We start from the raw sequence: 15,637 nt of genomic DNA on the forward strand, positions 1-15,637 counted from the left end.
TATTATGTGGGCCAGATAAACAGCTTCCATGGACCAAATCTGGCCTTATGTTTGACAGCCCTGGTCTATCCCATCTGCCCTTATTTTTCTGCAAGTGTAGGAATCCTCTACCACAGTGGTTCTCACACATTTAGCACCGGGACCCACTTTTTAGAATGAGAATCTGCCATGATCCACCAGAAGTGATGTCATGACCAGAAGTGACATCATCAAGCAGAAACATTTTTAACAATCCTAGGCTGCAATCCTACCCACACTGGAGTAAGTCCCATTGACTGTCATTGTTAAAAGAATATACGTACATAGTAGCTTGTTAAAAGTACAGGTCTGGAACATTTCCCCCAGTGCAGTCACATAGCAGGGTAGCATCAAGTCTAATATATTAAAAATAAAATATTGAAATGAATGGGGACCCACCTGAACTTGGCTCGCAACCCACCTAGTGGGTCCCGACCCACAGTTTGAGAAACACTGCTCTACCATGGTTAGCAAGAGCCTCACCTTCTCTGCAGAACCTCTAGTTTTCCGCTCTCAGTATCCTCAGAGAGACACTGATGTTTACCAATATCAAAACTGATTCACCGATATTGATACAAAACTTGCATTCTCTATAGCAGTTGACATCAGACAGAAGGGTCTGACAATCATGTGTGCAAGAAGCAATAAGGTCTACAGACCATAAGCTCTCTAAATTGCAAATGAAGAGACTAAAAAGCTCTCCATTGCAAGTGAAGCTTTGTAGCCTCTATTGATAGCAACTGTCCTAAACTAGAACAGTAACCTAGCTTATCCTCCTGTAATGGTCTTCTTACAGAGCAGCTCTGTAATTGAGCACCCAATCATATCCAGGGCTGGCCTGCAAAGCACAGAGATGAAGATGCAGTGTCTGCTGTATCCCATGGGCTGGCTGGGACCTCCTCTGTCACTGTTTTACCCCCCTGTGGGTCTATTTAGATCTATGCCAGCTGATTTGCTGTTGTAGAACTGTTAGGGGAAAGGTATCAAGCCCAAAACAGGATCTGGTTGCCACCACTGTTGCCAGGATCTGCCCCATCTTGCCCCTGATCTGCCCCTGGATTGCCCTGATCCACCCTTGTTGCCAACATACCTGGATTGGCAGCAAGTCTTCATGCAGCCTGCAGGCTTTGCAGCAGTGCTGCACACTGAAAACCATCAGAGAGGTGGCTTCAGTGGTGAATCTTGGGATACACTAGTGGACCTTGTGGTCCGCCAGCATATCCCACGGAAAGGATTGGGCCATAAGACATGTGACATTCTTGGTTCAAACCATGGAAGTTCCATTCAACGTACAGTTGAAATGTTTTGTTATGATTGTGAAACTTAGAATGTAATATCTTCTGCAGGACGGTTACCAAATTTCAGAGAAAAAAGATTGCTGAATTACAGAGATAAGAACAATGGAGCCAGAAGATTTATTGGCTGCACATGTCTTACCTTTTTCAGTTCAATGAGGAAGCAGAAGTTGTCTGGATTTTAGAGTCTGTTAACCTGTGTGCCCTGGAGACTAGAGGGCTAACATTACAGTAAACCCTTGATATCTGCAGATTTGTAACCAGCAGATTTGGCACACATGGACACTTTGAACTTGACTGGAGCTGGGTTCCAGTTGGGTCTGGAAGGTGATCTGAGAGCTGAGGACCCTCAGAACGCCCATTTTGGGCAAAAAACCATGACTTCTGTTTCTTAGGGCAACCAGAAGTGACATTTTTATACCCTTATAAAATTGCCCTTCCCTGGGCCATTCTAAGGCCCAGAAAAGCTGCACAGAGATTCCCCGGGCCTCAGAATGCCTTTTAAGGCTTCCCTGGTTTCTTGGGGAAACCAAAAGTCACTTTTTTTGCCCAAAATGGGCATTCTGAGGTTTGGGAATTTTATGTGCGGCCTCCCCGGCCCTCAGACCATCCTCCAGACCCAACTGGAGCACAGTTCCAGACAGGTTCAGAGGGTCCAGGTGGGCTCAAATCTGCAAATTTGAACATCTGTGGATTTTGGGAGCTGTGGGGGTACCGGGAACAGAACCCCCACAGATAATGGGGACCCCCTGTATTCTGAAGCCTGTAAATTTGGCTCCAACTGATTTCAATATCCCTGATTCTTTCAGTGCTTACCCCATGTCCTGTTGCCAGACCCTGTTGGCTTTTCCTCAGTTGTGCATTGGAAGTTGTTGCCAAAGCTAAGGAATTCTGAAACCTGTGGTTTTTCTACAAACATTTCACATGGGGTGACACACTTCTCTCTGCCTCTCAAATGACACGACCTAGAACATGGGTGGCCAACCTTTCAACTTTTGGACCTTTAACAGTTGTGTAGAGGAGGGATGCACCCTAAGAGAGAACCAAGATTAGAATTATATCTGAATATATTACAGAATACTCCATAAAATCATAATGAAAATGGACTCCCAGGGAGAAGGCTGGAATTATCATTTATCTACAGTGATACTTAATGCATGATTTCCAGTGTAATCAGAAATTGGAGGCTCTAATTCAGTGATTGTGTCTAATTGACAATCTTTCCAAAGTACATTATGAAACACTTTTTTGCTTTATAATCTGCATACTCCTAAGACTGATGCGAGCAAGCTTTCAAGCACAAAATTAAGGATTTGCTCTCAAAACTAACGCTTATGAAATTGATGGCATGAACCTTAGCTTTGTTTTATAACTGGAGATGCAGTTCTAATAGGAATGAAACATCAATCTCACTTACAGTCCAGTCCTAACCTGTTTCAGCACATGGCCTGCACTGTATCCTATGCAGGTTAGGAGGTGGCTGGAGGTCACTTCAGGGTAAGGGGTTATTTCCCCCCTTATCCTGAGTAAAGCCTTAGCCACCCCTATGGGGCTGGTGCAAATTCAGGAAGCCAATGTGGTGCTGCCCACCCTGGGAGTGGAGGTTAGGATGTGGCATGCACTGCCACTGCTGATCCTGCACAGTTTCTGTTTTTCAAGGTAGAAATGAAAACCACAAATGTTCCTTTTTATTAGGTCTCTGATTCTGCTGTGTCGATCATATTTTGCATTCCATGGCAAAATCATGTGGCAAATCATTTCAGTCTTGACCAAATACTCTATCTTGAAGTTTAGTAAAATATTGTATATAGCTGCTTCTTTCTTTCTTTCTTTCTTTCTTTCTTTCTTTCTTTCTTTCTTTCTTTCTTTCTTTCTTTCTTTCTTTCTTTCTTCCTTTCTTCCTTCCTTCCTTCCTTCCTTCCTTCCTTCCTGGTTGCATTATCTTCTTCCACAAAGGTCTTCTTTACTCTTCCAGAAATCATCTTAGATTGAGATATTGAACAGATCCTACTAGATGCCTTGTACAGCCACTGGTAACTACAGGGCTCTTTTGTGTCTGTGGAAAGCAAATTGTTCTTGTGTAAGCAGCTGGGAATTGCTTATATGACCTTAACAACAAAGAGTCTTGTAATACCTTAAAGAGTAACATTAAAAACAAAAACAAAACAGCAACCGACTTTCATGAACTATAATTCGTTTCATCAGATGCAGGAATCGTTACCTTCAGTTGGCAGGTAGGTGCATATGGGAGGTCAGGTAAAGAAGGAATATAAATAGTTACAAGTGGACTCAAAGGCCAATGAGTTGGAAGAAATTCAGTCATTGATCCTCATTATGGAAAGGACAAAGGTAGTTTTTATTATTATTATTATTATTATTATTATTATTATTATTATTATTATTATTATTAACAGTATTTATATACCGCTTTTCAACTAAAAGTTCACAAAGCGGTTTACAGAGAAAAATCAAATAACAGGGATAATAGATAAATAGTTCATAACAGGGATAATAGATAAGTAGTTTTTTTAATGGCAGTGCTGAGTTAAATAAGGTACTATAAGTCCTCACTTGAAAGTTATTTCATTCAGCATTGTTTTGTTTTAAAGTTGGTCAGCGGTTCTCAATCTTCTGACCTCCACGTCCTCTACAGCTACATATTGTATTATTATTATTATTATTATTATTATTATTATTATTATTATATTGTAGGGCTACCAGAAGCTGCTTCCAGATTGCTCCAGACTGCGACCAACTCCCTTGGCCTTGTTGCATCCCAAAATGCCTTGTGCAAGACATTCTGGGGTGCAACAATGATTTGCAGTGTGATAGGAAAGTGCTCAGCAAGCCTGCCACTTCAGAGAGTGTTACTGAACTTGTCTGCAGTAAAATAGGTTTCATTATAAGTTGTTTCACTTAAAGGTGCAGCTTCAAAGAACCTATTGAGGACTTTGAGTGAGGACTTGCTGTATTGAGACAGAAACCATTTTTCCCTATTCACTATTCACCCAGCTCTGTGAACCAAGGAACCAACAATGCATCAGGTGATGTGGGCTGAAGTCTACAAAAGCTTCTTCTGACAGAACTGTGTAAGTCTTTAAGGTCCTATAAGGCTCCTTGTTGTTTTGGCTGCAACAGATTTGCTTAGCTGCCCTTCTAGAAGTTGATACAATAACCTGAATAATTCTTGAGAACATTACAAAATTAATGGAATGCATTGGCAGGTGGCGAGGTCCAGTGCCGGGAAAACACAGCATGCAGTGCTCCCTGGTGACATCACACCGCAAGGCTCCACCCTGGAGCCCTAATACCTGCACAATCATGACCAAGGTTGAACTCTCACTACCGCAGCTCTAATCTCTTGGAAAGATTTGCACAGTCTCAGAGAGTCTCTCAGAGACACTAGAGCTTGTGGCAGCAACAACTCAGACTCCCTGGTGCTTGCACAGCCACTCAGAAACTGGGTGAAATGGATGTGCACAAGGGAGGCTGAGCTGATAGGACAGGGCCTGCTCTTGACCACACATCCCTGATGGAATGTACAATAGCATGGCTAAAAGGGGTGCAAAACTCTAATTTTAGCACAGTTCCCCACTGCAGCATGCAAGTGGCCCCTTCCCTTCAGAGTCATTCCGGGTCGCTAGAGCATTTGCTCTAGCGGCCCAGAATGGCTCCGGAGGGGAAGGTCCACTTGTACGCTGCGGTGAGGAGCTATGCAAAACTTAGTGTTCTGCACCCCCACTAGCTATGCCACTGGGAATGTATCACTTTATAGTTAATCATTCTTTATAGCTAGTGTAAATGTCACTATCTGGAGAAAGGGAAAAAACAAACACAGCTGCCGTGTGTTCTCATTGTGTAGTTTGATCTTGGCAAACTATACGGCAGCTAGCAGAAACAGCAGTTTGGAGAAAGTAATTCAAGGTAAATAACCCCCTTTCTAATTTTTAAAGTAAAGCCAATGGTTTTTTTTCCCTCACATTAGTCTGTGTTCCATGTAAATTAGAGGAGATCAGTGATATTTGCTGCTTGTTTTTTGTGCCTGAAACACTATGAAATTTCACATGGTTTTCAGTTCTCAGATTGTTTAACACAGTAATGAGGAAAATGAGTACAAGGAGAGTATGTGTACAGGACATGGAATAGTATAATCATGAATTGAGATACCAGCAAAATCCAGATGCTGCCAGAATTCTCTAGGCCAATGATGGGTTCGGACTCACCTTAGGGGTGTCAGCTCTGTGCTGCTGCCATCATTTTGTATGGAGACTGAAGCCAGCACAGCTTGAACATTTGCCAGGACGTGGGGGGAATTGCTTTGGCCAAACAGCCCCCCAGTCTTCAGAGTTCCTTCATTTCCCTACTGTAGTAGTGAATTGTCTTCATCCTCCTCTTCCTCCACCTCCTACAGACGGTTGCCCTAGAACAGGGGTGCTCACACTTTTTTGGCTCGAGAGCTACTTTGAAACCCAGCAAGGCCCAGAGATCTACCAGAGTTTTTTTTACAATGTTCGCGCCATCATAACATATAACATTTATGTGTACAATGTATGTTGGTGTACCTTGAGCCCCACTGAGTATAACAGGACTTACTCCTGAGTAGACATGCCTAGGATTAGGCTGTGAGGCTGCAATCCTAGCCACACTTACCTGGGAGTAAGCCCCATTGAGTACAATGGGCCTTACTCCTGGCGTTTCCTCCCAGAGGCACCTGAAGGGGGGGGTCAGCACTCCGCGATCTACTCATTTTGCCTCGCGATCTACCAGTAGATCGCGATCCACCTATTGAGCACCCCTGCCCTAGAAACAGAGTTGCAGAACCCATATGTGTTTTCAGTGATTTTCAACCACTGTGCTCCAAACTTCTGCGGCACATTTGCAGACCTTTCACAGCACACTGATGTGCTCTGGCACACCAGTTGAAAACTGCTGGAATAGAGCAATAGCAATTGCAGCACACACAGAGGTGGTCACTCTGAGAGGAAAGAAGAGAAACTGTGGCTGATTACTTGTCCACTCTGCTTACCTACCGGACTCTTACTTGTAGGACCTGTACTGCAGGTAGAAGGTTGAGGTAGGTTCCAGGTCTTGACAAGGAGGCCATGATGTGTGGCAGTAAACCAGCTACTGTACCCTGTGTGTGTTTGGCGGTGTCAAGGCCCTGAAGCCTTGCTGTGACGTTCAGATTATGACTAGAGGTCTTGCAGCTATTGCTCAAAATCTGGACTGCGACAGCCTTATTTGTAGTGTTAAAACTGGAACAGAGAATCGAACCTCGCAACACCTCAGAGTCTCGTATGGACTTAATTCAAATTTCAGATTAATTTTCCAGATATTTTAGCAATGAATCTGTTTACTGTGAGATGTCCAGAGCAGATGTATGGGGAGGGGGTTGAATCTATTTTTAGATATTACTTAATACAAATTCTTTTCTCTGATCAAAGGAAGCAGCTGTAGAAGCTAGACACGTGTATTCAGGCAGGTTTTATAACAGACTCTCACTCATGATAACTTTGATCTAATTCTGCTAATGAAGTTGGCAAGTACCGGGTCTCCAAAGATAATGTGAGTTCCAATTTTGGGAAGTGATATGAGGACTGCAAGAGAGATTCCATATTTCAGGATCCCCTTCTGAATTCCCAAACCATGAAAAAGAGGTTTACAGGCTGTAAACTTTCTTACGAATGGCGGACAAGTTGTCAGTCTCTTTGCAAATGGCTGTGTCAGGCCCTCATGAAAGATACAACTTTATACTGTTCCCTTGGTACTTTTTACTGTACATACATCTAGTTTTGGCATTACTCAACCAATAAAATCTAAAAGCAAGCAGGTTTACCATGAGTTAAACTGTGGTTGTTGTTTTTTTTAGAGTCACATGGGCAGATAATTCTCTATAAAACTCTTTTGTACCTACCACTGAATATCACAACCTGTAATAGCCTTTCTTTAAAGACATACCACCTAATTTGACCCAGCAGGTTTTCATTGCAAATGTATTTTGCTGTTACCATATTCAAAGTATAGGCTGGTTGCCAACCTTCAGTCTCGAAAGACTATGGTATAAGCCTACATCACCCAGTATTCCCAGGCGGTCTCCCATCCAAGTACTAACCAGGCCTGACCCTGCTTAGCTTCCGAGATCAGACGAGATCAGGCATGTGCAAAGTACAGGCTATGTGTTTTCCATTTTCGGATCTTGGTTTCTATTGCACTTAATTTCTAAGGTACTCTTATATTGTGCAGAATTTCCATCACATTGTTTCTTGAAACATTTTCTGGTTTCCCTGGGCACACACTACTGTCACACCTTTCATTTGTATGGGATTTATGTGGTCATGCCACCTCAGTCTTTTGCTGCTTCAAATAAGAGGAAAGAAAATGTGCTTCTCAGGTCCTTCAAGGTATTGTTTCAATCAGCAAGAGTAGCAACAAAAAACCTTGCAGGAGATAGCTACTCTTCAATATAGCAACTTCCTCCATACCGGATACATTTCAGAACAAGAGGATCATAGTTTTCACTTCATACACAGGGAAATAGGTTAGAAGGCTTATTTTAATCAGGGGTGGCCAGCCTTTCAACTTTAGGGTTCTTGGACCTTTTACTATTGTGTAGAAGAGGGAATTTCAGCAGGTGCAGCTTGTCACCTCATAGATGACAAGCTGCAGCTACTGAAATTCTCTCCTGAAATCCATGAAACATGAAATCCATGTTTCATGGAAACCAACATATAAGTCTAGTGACAGAAAAGATCTAGCATCAATAGTGTGCATTGTTAACTAACCAAATTATATTCAAGTAATTCAGCACCTGTTTAATCAAGCTTCAAAATATTGAATTAGATACAGGCCACTTCAACTTCAGTGATTTGATTATGTAGAATAGAAAGAGATTGGTGCATACACATGACTCCTGAAAAATTAAATCATGAGAATTAGCTAGAGATATTCCTAGGGGGGTGGTGGCTGGTGTCTATTTGCATAAAATTCTTTTGCTACCCATTCTTGGTTTTGAGCCTTAGTATTTATATTACCCGTTCTTGATTTCATTGTCACATTGACTAGGAATAACTGACAGTATCAAGCCAACACAGTGCCTGAAATTAACTGTGAAGCACCTAAGATTGATCAAAAATAGGGCCTTGAATAGATGTAGACTTTTTTTTTTTATGAGAAAGTAACCTACAGTTTTTAGAAATTCCATATAGCTGTCTAAGGGCCCCATCCTATCCAATTTTCCAACGCCGGTTCAGCTGTGCCAATGGGGCATGCACTGCATCTTGTGGTGGGGCAGCAGTCACAGAGGCCTCCTTGTGGTATGGGAACATTTGTTCACTTACCTTGGGGCAGCATTGCAGCTGCCCTGGTGCTGGAAAATTGAATAGGATTGGGCCCTAAGATTTCAGATCTAAATGCATATAAAAATGACCCTGCTCTAAAACATGATCTTCTAATTGACGTGCATGACATCTGAACTCCAGAGATGTGCAGTGTGGGGGCAGCAGGTGAGGCAGAACTACCCCATTGTTGTCTGTGGAAAAGCACCGCAGCTGCCCTGCCAGCTTACACTCATGGAGGCTCCCCTTACATCATCTTTCTCAAGTGTAAGGAGAGCCTCCTCAGGTTCCATGGACTATGGACTTTTCCATGGACTATGATGGGGTGGTTCTGCTTCACCTGCCCCCCTTTCCCTCCAGCACATCTCTGCTGTACTCTAGCCTTCAAGTTAGTTCTGGCACAATGACATCTGTAAGAAATACTCAAATATAAAAATTCTGTGGACTTATGCTGAGACCTTTCAAAATAAGGCAATCCTTTGCCTAAGGGGTTTTCTTCTTCTTCTTTTTAATTAGGAGCCATTGGCAATTGATCCCAATCTATAAATCGCACAATAAATTGCGGTTTGTATTTTGGGAAGGTGGGATCTGTGCTAATTGTTCAGAATCCTATTGCCTTATTTAGAGCACTTAGGGCCTTATCCTATCCAACTTTCCAGTGTCAATGCAGCTGCAGTGCAGCACTGAGGTAAGGAAATAAATGTTCCATTAATCTTGAGGAGGCCTGCCTGACTGGGCTGGCCTCCCATTGACATAGCTGCATCAGTGCTGGAAGTTTGTTGATTGATTGATTGATTGATTGATTGATTGATTGATTGATTGATTTGATTTGATTTGATTTGTAATCCGCCTTTCTCCCTGAAGGGCACCCAAGGCAGCTAACAATAAAACATAATATACAAAATGATAAAAATGCAGCTAAAAACTATATAAAAGAAGCACTAAAAACAGACAATATAAAACAATGTAAAACAGAGTAGCCAGCAATGAAGACATCAATAAAAACAATAAATAAATACCTAAAAGCAGCTATTATAGGGCCGCAAATGCTGTCCTAAATGAAATGTCTTCAGACCTTGCTGGAAGGTTAGAAAAGAGGAAGCTGTTCTCAACTCAAAAGGGAGAGAATTCCATAACACAGGCACCACCACCGCGAAGGTCCTCTTTCCAGCCGCCATCCCCCTAACCTCTCTTGATGGTGGCACAACCAACAGGGCCCCCTTCAATGACCTAAGAGAATGGACTGAATTGTATGGAAGAAGATGGTCTCTCAAGTTGGATAGGATTGGGCCCTTAAGGCCAAGCTACAAGAGCACCGAAGCATGCTCCAGAGATGAGCTGCCAACTTGAAGCACTTCTTTTTTTAAAAAAACAACTGTACAGGGTGGGGCATATAGGGAGGGGGAAGTTCTTTCTACCCTGATGTACAGTTCCTGCGTCCTGTCAAGTTTCAGATAGTTCTCTCCAGTGTGCAGGCTTGTTACCTGCATGTTCAGTTAAGCCAGAATGTTAAGCAAGAAACACTCATGCTGCAGAGGTACTGTACTAGACACAAGGGAGGTTCCCCCAGATCCGTGGATCTTTAGATAAGTAAAACTCCGGATACCAGATCCATAGATCCAGTGGAGAAGGCTTGTACTAACTTACATGGATCAATAGTCTGATTCAGTACAAGTCAGCTCCCTATGAAATTTTCCTATGGGAAAGAGACACTGCCAGTTGGAAGCTCACCTCCAGAGCATGTAGTTATGTGCTGTTGTAGTTAATGCCACTTTTATTTCGGGAAAAGTCTAGCATTTCAACTGTGGTTTGCATATTTAGTGTCAATGCATATACAAGGCAAATCTCCATATCAGATCACCTACTGACAGCAGCAATATTTTGGTCCGGATCCAGGCGGCTTTGAGCAGAAAAGCCTTCAAAAAAGTTCCACAAATAAATGTGCAGTCCTTGCAGAAATGAAGTGCACAATTTGAGATGTAAAATAAGGCTCTTGCTGTAGAATAGATTACGTGACAGCGGCTTGATTTTCCTTATGCAAAGTTCTCTCTTTTCATTCTGCCTTGGAAGCACTTCTAGATCCTGGCCATTGTACGGATGCGGTACTTGGCCATTTTGACATTGGGCGATGCCAGAGTGCTCTATGAATTCTTTGAATTTATCAAAATAAAAAGCAATTTGTGAAGTGTCAAACATTAAGGTTTAGTTAGTCCGGAAGCCAATATTTATACTGTCATTTATCAGCTAAATATAGCATCAGTTAGAAGAACGGAAAATTTCTAGGCAAACGCAACCAATGCCAGCGACAGCACCCAGAGGCAAATTGCCAGAGAGTAAGTGCAACAGAAGAGGCACATGCAAAAAAGGATGGAATCTCCAAGATAAAATACTTTCATCCCCACCGTAATTTGATTGGAATGAGTTCTGACTGGGGCATAATAGGCAATGGAACATATGCACCCCCTGGGGGAAATGAAGAGAAAATTTACCAATAATAGTTTTTTCACCCCCCCCCCCCAAAAAAAAAGTACTGCGGGTTTTAAGTTGCTACGGGAAGATCATGAACAAGAAATCCTACATTTTGCAAGTTTGATTTTGCTTTGTATGAGAAGCTAATTTCAAGTTGGCTGCATTGATCTTTTTTTCCAACTCAGTTGCTATTCCTGTTTGCTGGTCCCCATTTTGGAGAGAGCGGATTAATGCGAATTGACTTGCCCCTCCAATGAATGATTCACAGCTCAATCCTAACCTGCACTGGAACAGGCAGGCCACAGTGGCCTAAGCTATATCCTGCACAGGTTAGGTGCAGGCTGGAGGTCACCTTGCGGTAAGGGAATGCTTTTCCCCTTACCCCATGTCGAGTCCCAGCCACCCCATGGGGCTACTCAGATCCGCACCAGCTATTTAGCTGGTGCAGATCTGAGCAGCTTGTGTAAGGCTGCCTAGGCCGGGAGTTAGGATTCAGCCTGTGCTGCTCTGGGGCCAGATTTGCCTCCTCTTCTACCCTTCCCTGCCCTAAAATGCCACTCCTGGGAATGCCCTCTCACCACCCTCTCCCACCCCCTGCACTTCCTGGTACAAACTTACCCTATCAGGCTGGTGCAGGGTCCTGATCTGGCTTGCCCAAGCTGGCATGGTCTTCTGTGTTGGCCCAACTGACTCCAGAATAGGCACAAGCATGCCTTATAGCACATTTGTGACACTCAGGAGCCAGTGCAAGGGGGGGGGCTTTGCTGACTCAAACCATTCATAGGATTGCACCCTCAGAGGCACAAAGGGCACCAGTGGGCTCATGGCCAATTATCTGAATTTCTGTATAAGGAAATTGGGTACATTGTCGCAGCAGTTTTTGTCAATGCAAAACTTCAAAACAGGCAACCAACATGGTCTTGGGTGAATTTAAATATGTTTGCATTTAAACATCTCATTTGTGCCTCCAAACAGTTAAAATGCAATAGAATGATTCTAAAGAAATATAAAATAAGTAGCAGCACTAAACCTAAAAATCAATTCCCAAAAGGCAGCAGTATCAGGACACATAACAGGACACAAGCCTGTTTGTCTGGTCCAGACAATGTTAAAAGCCGTAATGAAACTATGTAACAAAATGCATCTCCTAATGAGTGCCCTTGGGTGCTCTTGAGAGATTTGTGTGCGTTTTTGACTAATGTAAAGCAGCCCTGAATCTCCTGCATATCTGAACTGACCTCACGTTGTCGTTTCTCCCTTTGGAATAGGGCTTCTAAATATCCCACCACAGTTGCTACCTCAAGTTGGTGTTGTTTCCTTATTAAACTTATGGGGGGAAAGAATTGTGGTAATGGGCTCACAGGTTTGGAGCAAGCTGGACCAAGTCATAAATTCATAGGATGTGGAAGCTTTCAATGAGTTCAAGACTGCAGTTAAAATCAGTCCTGGCCCTGGGTGGGGGGCAGGTGCTTTGTGCAGGTACCCCTGCCAAATTACCATCTCCCACAGCCTCCGATGAAAGCAGCCACTACACCTGGCCTCATGGGTGGTCCAACCAGTAAAAGGACCATTGCACCCTGGACAACTGTGTCCTGGTCAAATGCATCTTGTTATTGGACATTTGTGTCCCATTCTTTTTGCATCCCAGTCATTTGTGTCCCAATGTATACTTTTATGAGATGTACTTTTTTATTTTTAAAATGTAAAGGTAGGTGCCAGTAAAAGCAGATGAAAATGACATGCCTGGCTGCAATCTAAGCAGAGCTCAAAGTCATGAACCAGGGGACATCCACTAAAATTGAGTGTTGGGAGAGTTAGACCAGACAAAAGAAAATATTTCTTTACTCAGCGTGTGGTTGGTCGGTCTGTGGAACTCCTTACCACAGGATGTGGTGATGGCATCTGGCCTGGATGCCTTTAAAAGGAGATTGGACAAGTTTCTGGAGGAAAAATCCATTACGGGGTACAAGCCATGATGTGTATGCGCAACCTCCTGATTTGAGAAATGGGCTATGTCAGAATGCCAGATGCAAGGGAGGGCACAGGGATGCAGGTCTCTTGTTATCTGGTGTGCTCCCTGGGGCATTTGGTGGGCCGCTGTGAGATACAGGAAGCTGGACTAGATGGGCCTATGGCCTGATCCAGTGGGGCTGTATGTTCTTATGTGGATGATGGCAGTTTGGGCTTCCCGATTCTGCACATGCCTTCAACTCAGAAGTTTGCTGCAGGCACAAAAACTCTGATTTATGCACAGAGAAGCTCCGATTGGTGCACACCCACCCACAAGGCCTTTCTTATTCACTTAGACAAAAGGAAACCCATGTGCTTTGTGTGCCAAGAGCTGCCCCCTGAATCGAGAGCAGTGGGAAAACCTCTAATTGCCACGGTCCCATGTGCAGAGTACGGTGTACTCAACAGTCTGGTTTGCAATATGCCTTGAGAGGAAATTTTTACAAGTGGTAATCCTTACAGTTTCTTGACTGAGGCAGTCTTTCTTTCTTTTAAAGTACAAGACAAGCTATTAAAACATTATGTAGTTTGAGGCACAGTCCTATTTTCCTTCTTTCCTCATCATCGCAACCATCACCAAGCTTGTCAACATCAGTCCTTCTCATGGTGTATGTGGTGGGTTTAGATGTATTCCCTCATTTTAAACAGATGGCTGGAAATGTGAGAGGCTGTTAGTAATGAATTTTCCTCCCCTCCCCCGCCAATGAAGGATTTAATTTTAGGCGCAAATACAGAGCTCTAGCTCTATAAATATCATAACCTCACACATTTATAAAAATGCCATATGACATCATCTTCCTAAGCCCAGTGTTCTCAGACTTTTTTGACTGGCGGCTCAGTTGACCTCCAGGGCCATTGGCTGTGGATCCCAATTACTGCTACAACTCTATACATTGCATAGGGTGGTGGGTTTTTCATGAGGATTCAGCGGATCCCCTGGCTGGTTTCTGCAGCTGCTTGGGGAGCCACGGCTCACAGTTTGGGATCCACTGCTCCGGAGCCATTTCTTCTTACGTTTTATTACACCTGCCTTTTGATTACCATTCCAGGTCACTCTTGGACTTCTGCACGCTCGTGCCACCCACATCCTCTGGCCCCCTGAGCGCTGGCAGAAGTTACATCCTGAGCTGCCTCCAGACCGCCAGCCTCTTCAGACAGAGAAGCAGTGATCTCTGTGGGGATGATTCCAGATCTAAGATGAACTTGAAGGAAGAGGTTGGTGGCATCGCTCAGCTTATAGAAGAACAGCCGCAAGCAGATTTATTCTAGTATTGTTGTAACCCTGAATCGAGATTTAATACAATCACACAAATCGGTGCATCCCTTGTTCTGAAGCAATTGTGTGTTGATTTGACGTTTGAGCTTCTCAGAAGCCATACAGTGCTTGAACCCTTGTCTTGATCTTCGTAATCTCTGTAGACATGATATAAAGTGTGTTATTTTGCCAATGAAATATTTTACAGCCCATGTCATATCCCTTGCCACTCCATAGTATGCAATCGCACCAACAGATTGCATACCACCAATAGCACCAGCAGGTTGCGTGCTATGGTGGGAGAGTGAGCAGAATGCCAAGAAAGCACCTCTTGGTGGGCCTTCTGGTCACCTATTGGTCCGTCCAGACCCATGCCAGCTATTTTGCTGACCTATGTCTGAGGCTATGTAAGGGAACATTCTGGGCTGGGAAAGTGGTATAGGATCCAGCGTGCCTGACTGCCACTGAGATCCACTCTCACACTGCCCCATGTTTTAGCCCACTCCCCACCAATGAATCACCCACAGCCCCTGCTACCACCATACCTGTCCCAGCACAGGGCTATTGGCATGTGTGGGGACCCACCAACCATTTCTGTTGGTGTCTCCTTTGCGCTCGCCATTTCCAGTGCACTGCACTGTTTACAAAAGTGGAACCTGAGTTCTGGCGGAAAGGATTTGGCCATTAATCATTTTTTCAGGAGATCAGATTTTTCAGGAACGTGCCAGACTTTAAAATCAGTGTTGGGTTGTGAAAATGTGAAATCAGCCATATAGTTCATCATTACAGTGGAGACAGAATGCATACCTGGGTATCTGGGATCAGGGAACATTTCTTTGTATTGTATTCCCTGTCCAAGAAAATCTGTTGTCCAATCTGCCAGAAAAATAAAAATCAAAATCTTTTATTAAGTGTTTTTTCTCTCCTGGAGTATTATTGATTTCATAATTAAATGAGCATATGTTTGTTTTGCATTCACGTTGCATAGAAATACTTCTGATAAATCCAGTTGTAGATGGAATAAATTTCCAACAGAAATATGAGTTACACGCCCACATTCCTATACTAGTCAGTTTAATCAGTGGTGAAACATAATCACAGCTGATAATAATTGCCCAATTTCTTTGAGAATAAATGAAGAGCTTCTTTAATTCCTTAAATGCTTTCCTCTGTTAGTCAGAATGAAAATAAAAATGTTTGACTGATTTCCATTCACAGCTGATAAATTTTATTTCATCCCTTAATTTGTGCTGGAG

The 15,637-nt window shown here is 43.2% G+C and overlaps 1 protein-coding gene across 3 annotated transcripts in view; it reads left to right on the plus strand.

Moving 5' to 3' along the window:
• Positions 1–15,286, plus strand: part of IMMP2L (inner mitochondrial membrane peptidase subunit 2) — a 539,096-nt gene extending 523,810 nt beyond the window's left edge. For all 3 annotated transcript variants that reach the window (XM_066634179.1, XM_066634180.1, XM_066634181.1), the window contains exon 6: positions 14,176–15,286. In XM_066634179.1, the coding sequence (XP_066490276.1) occupies positions 14,176–14,295 (120 nt within the window). In that variant the 3' untranslated portion in view covers positions 14,296–15,286. The remainder of the gene's footprint in view (positions 1–14,175) is intronic.
• Positions 15,287–15,637: the final 351 nt, after the last annotated feature.

The sequence above is a fragment of the Tiliqua scincoides genome, chromosome 7 (assembly GCF_035046505.1).
Source record: "Tiliqua scincoides isolate rTilSci1 chromosome 7, rTilSci1.hap2, whole genome shotgun sequence".
Classification (NCBI taxonomy): domain Eukaryota; kingdom Metazoa; phylum Chordata; class Lepidosauria; order Squamata; family Scincidae; genus Tiliqua; species Tiliqua scincoides.